This window comes from Podarcis muralis, chromosome 2 (genome assembly GCF_964188315.1).
Source record: "Podarcis muralis chromosome 2, rPodMur119.hap1.1, whole genome shotgun sequence".
NCBI classification, from domain to species: Eukaryota; Metazoa; Chordata; class Lepidosauria; order Squamata; family Lacertidae; genus Podarcis; species Podarcis muralis.
The window spans coordinates 13,396,731-13,413,269 of record NC_135656.1 but is presented as its reverse complement, the minus strand read 5'-3'; the positions used below and the strand labels follow the sequence as shown (position 1 = coordinate 13,413,269).

Below are 16,539 nucleotides of genomic sequence, written 5' to 3'. Positions count from 1 at the left end.
TTTACAATGTTAACTGTATGAGCTGCTACTTAAAAGTAACTTTACAGTTCATTTCTTCGTACTTCAATTTTGTAAGTGATGATTTAAAAACACCTGGAATGTGCTTCAAAAGTCAGATCAGTTTTAGGGATGGAATGGGTTGTGCTCGTATACATGTCAGTGATAAATGACATGTTTAGAAAGGGGAATATGCTGGTTGGAAGTAATTTCTAACTCTGTCCCTATTGCTCAGGAATTGAAAAAGCTGCTAAATCCAACCTAATAACTGTATCTTGAGCGAAACTGACTTCACTGTTTTCTCCTAACACATCTTGTTTACCTCCCCTCGATGTCCTGCTGTCACTCTTGTGCTCTGAAACGTACCATAGAGTTTGTTATGTCTCCTGGCAGTACGCAAGTTGCTGATCGCATTTTGTGTTTTGCTGTTCAATTGTGTTGACTGCACTAATAAATTGCCTTTTTCCTGACTCCTTTACAAGCTTCCTTCCGACTCAGGTGTGTTGCACCCTGCATGAAAACTTTGCGAAGCTGCTTGGTTCCTTTTTTGCATTAACCTCTCAGAAAGCTGCTTGGTTCCTTAGTAACATACTCAGGTACGACATGGGCGTAGAAAAATGCATGACTGCTGCCATGTCACAGCCAGCCAGCTCTTGTTTATCACCACTTCCTTCCGTAACCCACAAGACACTGTAAGGGATTCAGGGCTATTTTAAACGGGGGTGAGAGGTGGGCAGGCCGGGAGGTACCCCTTTATCACGGCAAATCCAGTTTTAACCCATGCATACTATTTTGTATGCACGGGACACGGGTGGCGCTGGGACACAGGTGGCGCTGTGGGTTAAACCACAGAGCCTAGGACTTGCCGATCAGAAGGTTGGCGGTTCAAATCCCCGCAATGGGGTGAGCTGCCATTGCTCAGTCCCTGCTCCCGCCAACCTAGCTGTTCGAAAGCACATCAAAGTGCAAGTAGATAAATAGGTATACCTCCGGCGGGAAGGTAAACGCGTTTCCGTGCGCTGCTCTGGTTCGCCAGAAGCAGCTTAGTCATGCTGGCCACATGACCTGGAAGCTGTACGCTGGCTCCCTCGGTCAATAAAGTGAGATGAGCGCCGCAACCCCAGAGTCGGTCACAACTGGACCTAATGGTCAGGGGCCCCTTTACCTTTACCTTAGCATAAACTGACAGCTTGTAGCATAAGCTGACAACTTGGTTTGTGGGGAGAAATGTTACTTGGATTTTAATCGACAATCAACCCCAGGTAATTGCTGTTAAAAGCAAGGAAGCCCTATTTAAAGCAAAGGAACCTATGAAGCTGCCTTAAACTGAGTAAGACAGTACTGGGTTATTTTACCCAGTGTAGTAGTCACCACTGACTGAAAGCATCTCTCCAGGATCATAGAATTGTAGAGTTGGAAGGGACCCCAAGGGTCACCTAGTCCAACGCCCTGCAATGCAGGATATCAGTAGTGTTTGCCAACCCTACCTGGAGATGCTGGAGAACCTGCGTCCTTTTGCACGAACCTTGTCCGGCCATTGAGCCACAGCCCAGAGGAATTATATGGGGAGAGAGCAAAAATAGCTAGTATAGATTTACTCTGTAAGCTAAGCAATTGTAAGAAGAAAAGTCGGGCAAGAAGCAGTGGTCACCCCTGATGTTGACAAGGCGACAGCTTCCATTTTGAACCCTGTGGATGCAGAAGGAGGGGGTTGCTGGGAAAGTTGGATCCCCCAAATCTGGTATAAGGGGTTAGGAAGGATTTTTAACCCTTGCCGAGTTTTGACCATTGGGTTATATCGTGTTCACACAGGTGTGCCTGCAAACTCTGGGAAGAAGTGGACAAATGATCTTGTTTTGATATGAGCAGCTATGGGGTTTGTAGCAGGTGCTTGGAATGTGTTAGGTAGGTAGATGGAGAATGGTGAAACTAAGCCATCTGCCGAGGCTTAAAAAACTGGGAGGCCCTGGAAGAGACTTTCTTCCCCAGTAGGTTTGCCAGAACTGACCTCTACGGAAAGGGAACAACAGCTCCTGCCAAACTCAAGCCAACTTCTTCAACACAGTTTTAGTTATTAGCTGCCATGCCTGTTGACATGTTGCCCGGTTTGCATTACTTTAGCACGTTAATGCCAAATGGATTCTAGCTAAACAAAACCATTGCTTTCTGCTATAAGGGTTTGATCTGTTTTTCTGCCACAGCTGCCTTTGGGTTCTGTCAATTAAACTGCTGACAAACACTACCTGCGGTCAAGGTTAAAAAGAAGAAAGTGTCAGTGGGTACCTTGATCATTTGAAACAATGTGTGTGAAACAGGTTTTCTCTCTTCCCTTATGTATATATATTTCCCTTTATATCTGGTACAGCCTAAATTTGTTTTCTGCCATTTCAATGGAAAAGGTAATTTTCATTCTTTCCCTGCTTAGAAACTGGGTCTGTCTCTCCCTGGATGTGTGAAATAATAGTGGGTTAAGATGAATACATTCTTAGAAGATCCTTGCTGTAGCTCCTAACAGCTCTACTTTCCCATCTCTTAGCAAATGGATACCTTATCATGATTTCTCAAATTGAGGCCATATGCAGCCACCTGGGAGCTTAGTACAGGCATAAAAGCATGGAGACAGAATTGAGGACAGAGTAGAAAATAAGGCAGAGGTGAGGCCACAGGACCAATGGATGTAGCCCTTTTAGTTTCTCACGAGGAAGCTGGTGTGGAACTTGAGGCTTCTGAACGATGTCTTGGCAGTTCTGCCTTTTAACTTCATGCTTTTGGGTTTTCAGATGATCAGGAATTGGTATCTCGACTCCAGAAGTACGTACAAATGATACCTCTCTTCTTTTGCATCCAGTACCTTCCAAGTGACAGCATGGGAATGGGGGAAGGCCTCCCCCAAATAAAAAAGTCCTGCCTTATGACTCCTACAAATATTCAGTTGAAAGCTACAAGCTGCTGTGCCTGAGTTTAGTGTTGCGATCAAGCACTGCAGAGAGACTGTGCCTGTTGCCTTCCTACAACTGCCATCACCCTGACCATTGGCCACGTGGGCTGGGTGGGGTTGGGAACACAGCAACATCTGCGCTGTTAGGTGCTCCCAACTATTTAAAGGGCACCCCTATAAATAAATAAATCGGTTTTTCCCCTCTTGGCCAACACATGAGAAGTGTCGTAGCAACAAGGCTGGAGATGCGGCTGTGTTTGGATTCTCTGATGCTGCTCTCAGTGCCGTGGAGTTCACGAAACATTGCCTGGACCACCCAGTCCTGTCCTTGAGCCCTGCCTGATCCTTGGAAGCAGCTATCCCAGAACTGGAAAAAAATCAAGTATTTCAATTGGGGGGGGGGCTGATTGGAGAACACGTGTGATGTATCATGCAACTTAACACATCAGATTAGGCCTAATTCACAGTCTTTCAACCCTCCAGTAAGCATAGCATGAGGAAGGTTCATTGGTGCAATGTACGCTTTTGAAGACAAAAAAAAAAAAAAGCTTTAATAATCAGCGTTTGTGCAATGCTTTCTAAAAGGTTCCAAAATGTTTCAGGTGCGCCCTTGATAGTACCTGAGATTCACTCTTAACTCTTGTTGGCTATGAGTAAATCTTTAGTAGCATATCCATCCTTCTGAAAATGGCTCTACAGTGGTACCTCGGGTTCCATACGCTTCAGGTTACAGACTCTGCTAACCCAGAAATAATACCTTGGGTTAAGAACTTTGCTTCAGGATGAGAACAGAAATCGGCAGCAGCGGAAGGCCCCATTAGTTAAAGTGGTACCTCAGGTTAAGAATAGTTTCAGGTTAAGAACGGACCTCCGGAATGAATTAAGTACTTAACCCGAGGTACCACTGTACTTGTTTGTATATTCTTCATCATAAAAAACTTACATGAATAGGAAGGACTCATGAGGCCAGGGATGTGTCAACTTCAGTTGTTATGTACTGCTGCCCTCTACTGGGAATACTGTTAAGTACACCTCAATTTTTATTTAAAACATTTCAAAGGCACTTGTTGATAAAAAGTCCCAAGGAGCAACTAACAAAATACCATATTTTTCAGTGATCAAATCTAAAGAGTGGATTACACAATAGCCTGAACCATTAGAAAGCATGAGAATCCTCCACAGGGGTGTAAGCAATAAGACATTATACATTAAACAACAACAACCAGAAAATTACACATAAAAATTCTTTTCCTTTCCGTGGAAATAACACACTGTCAAACATATTCCAACATTCCTACATAAATAACACGTAATACACGACAAACTAATTAGACATCAGTTGCATATCTTGAGGCAATTGTGATCTTCTTGTCAATCCTGGAGCACAGTCTTGAGGTTCAAAAGTGACAAAAATGTCCTTATAATTCAACTCCTCCCCCCGTCGTTAGCCCCACTCCATCTCAGTCATTATCCTTTGAAAGGAAAGAGTTGTGGCCAAGGTCCTGTGTCTTTGTTGTTGTTGTTGCTGCTGCTGCAGGTAATAAATAGTCTCGTAGTGAGGAGGAGTTGGGCTTAGGGTTCCCCATCATTGCGTCTGCAACAACATCTATAGAAGTGATATGCTGTAGGGGGCAGGGCCTTTTAGGGACTTAAAAGACAGAATTAGAAAAGAAGGAAGGGGTAAAAAGCCCCTCCCTAAAAAATCTCCTTGAGTTATCTTGGTTAGCTGCAAATAATAAAATTGTAGCCTGTTAAGCATGCTAATCATTTTAACATTATTATCACATTTCCACATACCGTATTTTTCACCCTATAGGACGCACCTTTTTCCCCTCCAAAAATGAAGGGGAAATGTGTGTGCGTCCTATGGGGCGAATGCAGGCTTTCGCTGAAGCCTGGAGAGCGAGAGGCGTCGGTGTGCACCAACCCCTCTCACTCTCCAGGCTTCAGGAGAGCAGCAGCGCCAGCCCCACAAGGTCGGGGGGCAGCGGGGAGGCGGAACGGCGCCATCCCGCTGTCCCCGGACCTGGTCTGCAGGCGGGCGGTGGGGAGGAGAGCGCTTCCAGCCCCACAAGCGCCGGGGGGGGGGGAAATAAATCCCCCCCCCTTTATTTCCCCCCAAAAAAACTTGGTGCGTTCTATGGGCCGGTGCGTCCTATGGGGCGAAAAATACGGTAATTATTGTAATTATCTGCTAAGTTTGTTTGTTTTCCTTCAGTTAGTTACTCCGCATGTACAGGAAGACCAGGGTTATAATACAAACAACAAAAATAAAGAAATTAGATTTCCAGTTAAAGTTGCGTTTTCAGATGAAAACGGACTTGACACAAAGACATCATATTTTGAAAAGAATTATTATTAAAGAATACAAAGAATACAAAAATATTATTAAAGCCACACATATTCCCAAAATGAAAGGGACTTGATCTACGAGGAACCAAAGATAAATAAATGTTTAAAAACACAGTCTTTAAGTAACCTGAAGCTTCTCTGTTTTGGCATTCTAACAATAAACATCCTAAATGAAAATCAAAGAATGTTTCTTGATGTAATAGCAAAACAGGGAAAAACGAATTCATACCAAGAAAAAAATGAATGACAATTCAAAGTTGTGGTGCAGGTACCTTGAACTAGGCACAATAACAAAATTAATAAGAAGTAAAGTAAAAAAGGTAAACAAATACCACTCCCCAAACAATGTTGGTTGTGCCGCGATCCATTTCATAAACAACATGGAAAAACTGATTAGTAAATGAAAACAGAATATTTATAACTTAGGATAAGTGTAAAAAACACACACAAAAAACCCACCTGTGAAAAGCACTTGGTATCTTAGAAAAGAACTTGGCAATGAGCAAAGGATACATAAAGCTGATCTCCCTCAATGGTTTCGAATTGTACACAATCCCTGCAGTCCACTCTCTCCAAACCTCCTTTCTCCCCCCTTTTCTCTTTTTGTTTTTAAGCTGACATAGCCTCTGTGCATGTGCAGAGTTCACGTTTCAGCAGACATTTTATACCATTGAAAGTGATGCATATTTTGGCTATGTTACCATTAGTGAAAGGAAGGGTAAGGAGTAGATTTGAAAAATAGGGTTAGATTCAAAACACAAAGAGAAACTCAGCAATTCAAGTTCTCACCAACGCCACTACACCCCTAATCCGCTGCCTTTCATCCTGGGAACTCTGTCTTCCAATCTCCCCGCCTCCCCCCTCCAAGCTATCCTCCCCTACTCCCAGCCAGCTTTGCCCTCGCTGGTGTGCTTCTGCCTGAAGTTCCCACCTACGGCATTTCCCCATGTCTCCCTTAGCCTCTCCACTCTGTCATCCTGCCAGTCTGGCTCCACAATATCATCCAGACACTTCCCCCTCAGTCTTTGATCCTCATGGTCTTGGAAATCCTCCTCCTTGCCTTCGTCATCCTAACATTCCAGCCTCGTGCTCTCCATAGCTGCCTCTGCTCATCTTGTGTAACCCTCCCTTTTTGTGACATGTTAGTGATGTAGCAAGGATGTATTGGTGATGCTGTGCAAACTGTATTCTGACATATGGTGGGAAAGTTTTCAAAGTCAATGTGGCCCCATGCTCTGGGTTCACTGGCTGCTGTTGAACCTGTTGAACAATAAAGGCTCTGAGGCTACTGACTGCTGTTTTGCTCCAAATTGCTTGCTTGCTGGAATTTCCTTCTTTTACTGACCACATGGACTGGGGGGGGGGGACCTGTACCCCGACAAGCTGGGCTGTTGAGTAGTCTCCCAACCCGGAATTTTCCTTACCAGTGTGGAACTTCTAATGGAGCTACCTCCCCACTCCCCCCCCCCCAATATTGTTCCTTTTAGACTGTCCCTGTGGCTGGCTTTTTGGTTTTTTAAGAAAAGCACATTTCACATCAAATGTAAGCTGCAGATTAAGCTGGAGGAAGGGAGGGGTCACTCTCTCTCTCCTAAACCTCTCCTGTCCACCACCACCCTTTTCTGGGCACAAATATTTTAGACAGCCCACCCCTGTTTCCTTCCTATGCAGAGTTAAGGTCCAATACGCTGTTATGACTGTTATTATTGTGAGCTTTGCAATGGTCATGGGGGATAATTTGCAGGAAATGTGTGGCATACTGTGTTTCTTTTTTTAAAAAGATGTTTGCAAAAGGTATGTATAGAAAATCAATCAATCAATTACTAATAGGTCCTCAAAACACCTGGGCAGGTACTTCTGCTAGAAACTATTCCCCCTCCCCGCCCGTCCCACTTCTAATGCAAACCCCCTTCCTCACTCAAGATGGGATTTCTGCTAAAAGAGAGTTGGACAACTTGGGGGTTTCAGCAGGAAATTCAAGGCAGCCCCCTGCCTGAATGAGACTGGATTCCCCTGCTAAAACAAAAAAGGGGGACTGTTTAGGAGATAGATCCAGACAAACCCGCTTCTGAATCAGGAAGGGGTTTGCTTGGAATCCCGCCCAACTGAGCAGAATTTAAGCCCTGCTCATCGGCTGACGTTGAAAACCAGACATCGCCCGGCCCTGGGCAGGATGGTACACCGAGCCTCCTCACATCTGTTCAAAGGAGGCTGCAAAGCGGGGGTGTCTGTGTGTGCTTGTATCATTTCGTGGTCTTGTTTATTTCCACGCTCTTTTAGATGTGGCTTCATAGCCGAGTGGGGGATTTGAGCCCCGGTCCTAGTTTGGCAGCCTAACCACTAGGCCGCACTGCCTCTCTACCTTCCTGCTTGAAGCAGCCCTTAATTGGGGACCTATAATCCTGCTTAAACCAGCTTTATTTTTAGGACTGTGAACTTTTAAGGCGCCCCCACCAAGAATCCTGGGAACTGTAGTTTGTTAAAGGTGCTGGGAACTGCAGCTTTCTCAGGGTTCTGGAAACCATATTGAGCTCTTTGGAATTCTCAGAGATTTTTTTTGGGGGGGGGGGCTGTTAACAGATGCTGCGGAAATGAATTCTTCTTGTGGTTTTCCGTGTACGAGATCTATCCCAGTATATAAGCACTACGGTTTGGGAGGAGGCCAGTTGTTTGGAAAGCACAAGGTCGACAGAAAAAGACACCCAGACTTTTGTGGACTGTGGCAGATGAGGTCAGGGGGAGACTGCGATTTGGGGAGGATGTATCTTATTATAAGGAAAGCTTAATTCCAAAGGAACAGAAAAGATGTTTGACTTTCTAGGATATGGCACTGCTGTTCAGATCGCAAGTTACCCAACCTCACAATTACTTAGGGTCATGCAAACAGACCGATAGCCCATTCTAGTCCAATGCACTGATGTCCCCAAAAACCGGACGGATGATTAAGGAAGCTTCCAGGCAGGGCATGAAGGCACTTAGCTCTTCCCCCCTCCCAGAACTGATATTCCAGGACAAACCGTTTTTATATCAGAACTTTAATGTGCTATTAGAATTAAAAGAGGGGAAAACCCAGCCGGATGGGCGGGGTCTAACTAAATTATTATTATGGTATTTTTCGCTCTATAGGGTGCACCTAGTTTTCAGAGGGGGAAATCAAGGGGAAAAATATGACACCCCCCCCATCTCTGGGAGCAGCCAAGTTACAGGGAACCAGGCAGAGGCCTTCTCAGTGGTGGCGCCTTCTTCATGGTGATCCACTACTGCTTTAAGGGAGGTCTTGGAATAAGTAGATTTGTTGCTGATCCAAAACACCCACCCACCCCACTCACACATGAAAACAAAGACCACCACAGCCAACTACAAATGAATAACCACACCCTAGGCCACCCGACCCCACCCATCTTTCCCCCCCTCCACCTCTTTCCCCGTTCCTTCCTAATGTCTCAACAAATGAAAATGATTTGTAAAAATGTTACATGGGGGGAAAAACATGAGAGAGAGACATTGCACACTTTTGTAAATCAACAAAATCTTTAATAAATAAATAAATAAATACACACAAAAAAAATCACAAAAAAGAGGCCTCCTCACCTGAAGTACATCAAAGCCCACCTGAAGTCCCAAAATCCCTGAAGTCCTGATCCACGCAGATTTATGCGTGTATGGAGAGATCTGCGTGGATCTGCATCTGATAGTTTACGACTCCCTGTTGTAGGGAATCACATGTATAATCGTATGTTTGGGGACATCAGGTGGTCTTTGATGTCCTTCAGGTAACCTTTGGCTGTATGGCTTTCTTCCATCTCCACTGCGCAGGATTCCTCTGGAAAGACAAGATCACTTGCACAGCTCTCCTCCATCTCAACTATGCAGGATTCCTCTGGAATGACAAGATCACTTGCACAGCTTTCCTCCATTTCAACTATGCAGGATTCCTCTGGAATGACAAGATCACTTGCACAGCTTTCCTCCATCTCAACTGTGCAGGATTCCTCTGGAATGACAAGATCACTTGCACAGCCTTCCTCCATCTCAACTGCGCAGGATTTGACAAGATCTTCCGCATGGGTTTCCTCCATCTCCACTGCGGAGGATTTCTCTTGAATTACCAGGTCCAGCAGAGAACCACACTTTGAACAAGTAGTAAGACTCTCGCTTTTCACCGCACTTCCTGGGGTAACTACCACCACAGTTTCTATTTGAGATGTATCTGTTGCGGTGGTCCTGATGCAACATCTCTCCATCCCAACAAATGCTGCACTCAGCAGCTGGAAACCTGCAGCGATATAGCCTAGATAAATAGAAGGTCCAATATGCTGCTCGCTGGGAATTTGAGGCAATTCAAAAGTTTCAGGGAAGTCAATTCCCCCATTTTGTAAGACAGCAGACATGTTCCATATCACGGAAATCAGGATGAGTATCCCTGCTGGTAAGTTCAGCAGAGCTCCAAGCCCAAAAAAGGTTGAGAGAAAATCCTTATGTTTTCTGGCCTCCAACACATTGCAGAGGGCAAATGACTGTATTCCAAGGGCCGCTGAATTCATAATGGCAGCTAAGGCCATTAGGTCCTGAGCAATAAAAATTTCCCTCGGGAGGTTTGGATGTTGTTCATGGAGCTCTTCACAATGGTAATAATAGTTTCCGTCGTTCGAAGGGTCTTTCAAAAAACAGACCTTCCAGATTCCGATCCAGATGTTTCCAGATCCAATTCCCTGTATGTTTTCTACACGCCACACTCGCCAGTTGACAATGGCTATTGAGGCAATGCACATCATCCAGGCCATAATATCCATCAGGAATGCACACAATTGGAAGCAGGACACTAATCTCAGCCACCTGACTACCAGGGAGCCTTCTTTCACCCACAGGGGGGGTTTGGAGAGGAGGGGAGCAGGGGAGACCTTGGAAGACATCCTGGAAACAAAAGAGAAGACAACATGCAGTGAGAGAGGGAATTAACAAGCAGGTCTAGTCATTGAAGGACATCCTTCCATGCGCAGAAAGAAGCAGCAAAAGAAAGAGTTCCCCTGTTCTCTCCCCCCCCCCCCCCCGGTTAGGTATAGACATCTGATCCACGCATACTTTCTTCCAGCAAACTGCTACTGATTTAATATACTCTTGAACTGTTGCTGTGAAAATGGCCAGAACCTCAGCAACCTGTTGTGAATGATGGGAGCCGCTCATGTTTCGCTGTCCTGCTATCTGCTACTGCAGCTATCCTGTTCCACCGAGCATAAACTCAGCTATGGCATAGTGAGGAATGTTTAATCCATAAACTTACGTGAAATGCCTTCCTCAGCTAGAGTCTAGCGTGCCAGGAACAGAGCAGGTATTTGCTAGGTGTCCCTGAGCCTCAAGAAGACTGAGCTGTTGGCCACTGAGCTGACGTTCGCCTGAGCAGCCGGCCAGTCACAGCAGCAACTGCTCTGCAGAATTCTCAGGTCAGTTACAGGCCAGTTAGAATCCTGACAACACCACAAATCATAACTCCAAGGTACTGGTCATTTGGAACATCAGGAAAGTGGAAAATGGGAGGGAACTCAGTTCCCATCTTTCCCAATGCAGAGTGTCTATTCCAGGACACTGTGCAGTTAAAACACGTTCTTCCTGAAGTCAGATTCAGAGCAGTTCCAGCAGTAAAAATGGTGATGTGTGTATCTCAGTACAGATTTGTTTGATGGTCCTGAATGCATTTCATAAAGGATCTCCATATACAAGAAAGGCTAATAGCATGAGGCCCTGAACAATAAGAATTGCCTTGGCAAAATTATGGAAGACTCCTTACAAACCTATCCTTCTTCCCCATCCCATCCTGTTTGGACATTATAGTAAGGGAGAAGATCTTAGCTCTTTTCCTTTGCACTGGGATTACATGAAATTTGTGCCATGGGAGCCCATCACTCACACCAATACGGGCAACATCATTTTCAGAACCTAGGTGCCCATGATTTAAAATCGCTTTCCTAAGACACTTCAGTCAAAATATTTGTGTTGCTTCCTTCCTGTTCCTTTCTGTGTTGATGCTCCGAATGTGAGCTGCTCAGCTGCATGCAGTTTCCACTGAAGTGTGTGTGTGTGTGTGTGATTAACATTCGGCCAAGCAATGGGCCTAAATCCATCTATTTCACCTGAAATAACTTTGGGAGCCAGCCTTTAAAAATCTAAAGTAGATATCAAATTCAGAGGAATTAAAAGCTGTCATCTTTTTGACTATTTGAAACATCTTAGAACATACACAAATGTTAATGTTTGAAGGAAGGCAGCAAATGGAGCATTGGAGCCATCCATTCATTTCAGGAGTTGTGACCATTGATAAGATGAAGCACTTTCACATCACATGGCAGTGTGCAGTGCTTTTAAAAAGGTAAAGGACCCCTGACAGTTAAGTCCAGTCACGGCTCTGGGGTTGCGCCACTCATTGGCTTTACTGGCCGAGGGAGCTGACGTTGGTCCACAGACAATTTTTCCGGGTCAATCAATCAAACCTTTATTGCATTAGCATACAGCCATAGCAGGATAAGACAAAAATGCTAGAGACAAGCAACCAAACAAAATTCAAAGCGATAATACTGGCGTGATGACATTGAAAATTACCCTAAGACAATAATGTAAAAATTTAGTTGCCAACGCCAGGAGTCTAAAATGGAGCTGTATAAAAGCATATATTGGCCCAAAATAGGCTCGGCACATTAGGTTAAAAGGTTATAAAAGAATTAAAACAGGTCCAGGTCTAGAACACACTACCCAGTCAGAGAAGCCCTGAGTTTCCAAGCCTGCACTATAAAGATTGCCACCCCACGTGTAATTTGGGGATTTGCGTCCACAAGAAGCGATTTCAAACAGTCTTCCTTAGATGTGATGGTGGACGGGATCAAGAGGAGGAGCTTAGTTCTTATTAGCTCATATATAGGGCAGTAGAAAAAGAAATGTATGAAGTCCTCTACTTCATTCATTGTGCATGGGCATAGACGCTGAGTAATAGGGGTCTTAGTGTAAATCCCCTGCAAGAAGGCCGTGGGTATAGAATGGAAACGGGCCATGGTAAACGCTCTTCTCAAATTGGGCTCCGTCAGGTCTATCAAGTAGTTGGCAAGTGAGCATATCCGTCAGGTCGTGGCGGATATGCTCCTGGAGACACCTAGCTTGGTTGTCCTGGGGGATTTTAACATCCATGCCGACACGACCTTACAAGGGGCCGCTCGGGACTTCGTGGAAAGCATGGCCTCCATGGGGCTGTCCCTGAACAAGTTTGGCCCAGCTCATAGCCATGGACATGCCTTAGACTTGGTGTTCACCTCTATGGATGTTGGTGATCTGACACTAACTAAAAGCGAAACAAAAGAAGTGCCATGGTCAGATCACTTCCTGGTGCAACTGGACTTCTCCGCAACCCTTCCCCTCTGCAGGGAGGTGGGACCGATTCGGATGGTCCGCCCCCGCCACTTAATGGATCCAATTGGCTTCCAGAGAGTGGTAGGGGATGCTTTATCCCAAGTTGATGGCCTTTCAGCTGATTCCCTGGTGGCACGCTGGAATGCGGAGTTAACCAGGGCTATTGACTGTCTGGCTCCGAAGCGCCCTCTCCGATTGCATGGAGCCCGGACAGCCCTGTGGTTTTCCCCGGAGCTGAGGGTGATGAAACAATCGTTGAGACGGCTAGAGCGCCGGTGGCGGAAAACTCATTCTGAATCAGACCGGACACGGGTTAGAGCTCAATGTCGAGCCTACCAAGTGGCAATGACGACGGCGAAGAGGGCCTTCTTCGCCGCCTCCATTGCATCTGCAGAAAACAGCAGCAGGAGACTTTTTCAGGTGGTTCGCAATCTATCGGAACCACCTGTACCACCAGGGCCTGGTAGGGACCCCAAGATCTCCTGCAATGCTTTTGCAAAGTTTTTTGCAGATAAAATCGCTCAGATTCAGAAGGAGGTAGACTCCACCGTGGGAGCAGGGCCAGGGCGGGAGAGTGCTAGAGTTCTGTCTGGTCCTGTTACATGGGATCAATTCCAGTCTGTTACCTCCGAGGATGTGGACAGGCTGCTTGGAAAAGTGAAACCGACCACCTGTCTCCTTGATCCTTGCCCATCCTGGCTGATAAAAGCGAGCCGGGAAGGGCTGGGCGATGGGCTCTGCGGGGTGGTGAATGCTTCCCTCTGTGAGGGAGCCTTCCCAGACCCGCTGAAAGAGGCGGTCATTAAACCGCTTCTTAAAAAAACATCTTTAGACCCGGCCAATTTGGCCACCTATCGCCCAGTCTCAAATCTGCCATTCTTGGGCAAGGTGATTGAGCGGGTGGTTGCTGAACAACTCCAAGCACGCCTGGAGGAAACGGACCATTTTGATCCCTTCCAATCGGGATTCAGGTCTCACCATGGGATTGAAACTGCCTTGGTCGCGCTGGTTGATGATCTCCGGCGGGCTAGGGACAAAGGTGAGAGCTGTTTCCTAGTTCTGCTGGATCTCTCAGCGGCCTTTGACACCATCGACCATAACATCCTTCTGGACCGTCTAGAGGGGCTGGGAGCTGGGGGCACTGTCATACAGTGGTTCCGCTCCTTCCTCCTGGGCCGTGTCCAGAAAGTGGTGGTGGGGGATGAGTGTTCAGACCCCTGGGCTCTCACTTGTGGGGTGCCTCAGGGTTCTGTCCTCTCCCCCATGCTTTTTAATATCTATATGAAGCCGCTGGGAGAGATCATCAGGGGGTTTGGACTGGGTGTTCATCAGTATGCAGATGACACCCAGCTCTACCTCTCCTTTAAATCAGAACCAGTGAAGGCGGTGAAGGTCCTGTGTGAGTGCCTGGAGGCGGTTGGAGGATGGATGGCGGCTAACAGACTGAGGTTGAATCCTGAAAAGACAGAAGTACTGTTTTTGGGGGACAGGGAGCGGGTTGGTGTGGGGGATTCCCTGGTCTTGAATGGGGTAACTGTGCCCCTAAAGGACCAGGTGCGTAGCCTGGGAGTCATTTTGGACTCACAGCTGTCCATGGAGGCGCAGGTTAACTCTGTGTCCAGGGCAGCTGTCTACCAGCTCCACCTGGTACGCAGGCTAAGACCCTACCTGCCCGCGAACTGTCTCGCCAGAGTGGTGCATGCTCTAGTTATCTCACGCTTGGACTACTGCAACGCGCTCTACGTGGGGCTACCTTTGAAGGTGACCCGGAAACTGCAATTAATCCAGAATGCGGCAGCTAGACTGGTGACTGGGAGTGGCCGCCGGGACCATATAACACCGGTTCTGAGAGACCTGCATAGGCTCCCAGTACGTTTCCGAGCACGATTCAAAGTGTTGGTGCTGACCTTTAAAGCCCTAAACGGCCTCGGTCCTGTATACCTGAAGGAGCGTCTCCACCCCCATCATTCAGCCCGGACACTGAGATCCAGCGCCGAGGGCCTTCTGGCGGTTCCCTCATTGCGAGAAGTGAGGCTACAGGGAACCAGACAGAGGGCCTTCTCGGTAGTGGCGCCCGCCCTGTGGAACGCCCTCCCATCAGATGTCAAAGAGATAAATAATTACCTGATATTCAGAAGACATCTTAAGGCAGCCCTGTTCAGGGAAGTTTTTAATATGTAACGCTGTACTGTTTTTAACACTGATTGGGAGCCGCCCAGAGTGGCTGGGGAAACTCAGCCAGATGGGCGGGGTATAAATAATAAATTATTATTATTATTATTATTATTATTATTATTATTATTATTATTATTATCTTACCACTTTCACTTTAGGGAGCCACGTGGAGAGGCGAGCTGAGGTGGACTGTGCCCGGTCCATGGCCTCGTCTCTTGTAAGAATCCAGGCCCGGATTTTATGTTGGTCCCAAGATGACAGCGTGTCAAGATCTGGGAGGGAGTAGCGTGCAGTAATAGTCTCCATGGCCTTGGACCATTTGTTGCTATAAGAACAAGTTAAAAAGGCTTGTCTGGCTAGTAGGGAACCTGGGGCTTTAATTAATTTACAATAAAAACTAATAATTCTAATGTGGGCTCTCGCAACAATGGAGGGGAGGCCCAGTTCTGTTCTTAACTGTGCAGCAACCGAGCCCTTGGGGAGACCCAGTGACTTTCGTGCAAAAAGTTTTGTAGGATCTCGAGCCGTTGTAGTGTTTTTAAATTCCACCCCCAGATTTCAACCCCATACAGTAACATCGGGAGGACTTTACTGATAAATGCTTTTCTGATTGGTGGAACCAACTGGCTGCCTTTTGCATAGAAGAATTTCTCCAGGGCAGCCAGGATTTTTTCCAGGTCTTGTGGCCAGCAAGACTAAGCCGCTTCTGGCGAAACCAGAGCAGCGCACAGAAGCGCCATTTACCGTCCCGCCGGAGCGGTACCTATTTATCTACTTGCACTTTGACGTGGTTTGGAACTGCTAGGTTGGCAGGAGCAGGGACCAGTGGCGTAGCGTGGGGGGTGCCAGGGGTGCCGGCCGCACCGGGCGCAACATTTTGGGGGGCGCGTTTGGCCGGCCCCCCTCGAGGAAGCGGGAACCTCTCCAAGGCACAGCGTGCCGTCGGTAGAGGAAAAAAGCCGCGCAGCAGCAGCAGCAAAGTCGGGAGGAGGAGGAGGTGGAGCGAGCCTGCTAATTCCTTGCTGGGAATTAAGCGGCTCAAGACTCTCTCCACTGGCCGCCTGGGTAGTGAGCCGAGCCGAGCAGGGAGTCTGGCGAGGGGGTGGGAATAGACTTTCCCCCCTTTTTTCCACCTCGCCTGGTCAAAAAGGAGAGCGGAGTCTCCTCAGGGCGCCCTCAGGCAGGGCAGGGAAAGGCAAGCAGAGCGAGGAGGAGAGAGGGGGGGGGAGCAGCCAGGAAACGCCGCGGTGTGGAGGAGGAATCAATTTAGGAGAGAAAGCGAAAAGCCTTGGAGAAAGGGGAAAAAGGAAAGAAAAGAGGCAGCTCCAGGAGAGCGCGGGGGAAAGAGAAGCCTCGCTGCTGCTGCTTGGGAGAGTAAATTACTGTACTTGCCTTGCCCCGGGTTAGGGGGCGCAAATTACTTGCCTTGCCGCGGGTGCTGATAACCCACGCTACGCCGCTGCCCCAACAGATGACTCAACTCCCAATGAAGAAGAGCTCGCCACCTGAGGGAGACAGTTCCACGACCCCTCCAGTTCCATGTGGTGCTCACAAGCACCAGTGAACCCCCACCAGTACCACCTATGGTGCCCACAAAAAGTCTTACCCAGGATCGGACAGCCAGCGACCCATCAGTTCTGAACAGAGGAGAAGTACAGTAGTAGCTTGGTTCTCAAACTTAATCT

General features: G+C 47.1%; 1 protein-coding gene and 1 long non-coding RNA gene across 2 annotated transcripts; both read right to left on the bottom strand.

The window, feature by feature from the left end:
• Window positions 1-3,952: 3,952 nt before the first annotated feature.
• LOC114586431 (uncharacterized) lies at window positions 3,953-6,381 on the bottom strand. Its single transcript, XR_003704122.2, has 2 exons — window positions 5,747-6,381; window positions 3,953-4,661 (listed from the first exon to the last, which is right to left on the bottom strand). It is a non-coding gene; the product is annotated as an uncharacterized LOC114586431 (long non-coding RNA).
• Window positions 6,382-8,886: 2,505 nt separating this feature from the next.
• Window positions 8,887-15,216, bottom strand: LOC144326873 (uncharacterized). Its single transcript, XM_077923885.1, has 2 exons — window positions 14,999-15,216; window positions 8,887-10,201 (listed from the first exon to the last, which is right to left on the bottom strand). The coding sequence occupies exon 2, from the start codon at window positions 10,198-10,200 to the stop codon at window positions 9,007-9,009; it is 1,194 nt and encodes a 397-aa protein (XP_077780011.1). The 5' UTR covers window position 10,201; window positions 14,999-15,216; the 3' UTR covers window positions 8,887-9,006.
• Window positions 15,217-16,539: the final 1,323 nt, after the last annotated feature.

What these genes read in the sequence shown, in the direction of transcription:
- LOC144326873 (XM_077923885.1), bottom strand. Translation starts at nt 10,200, where the DNA reads ATGTCTTCCAAGGTCTCCCCTGCTCCCCTCCTCTCCAAACCCCCCCTG.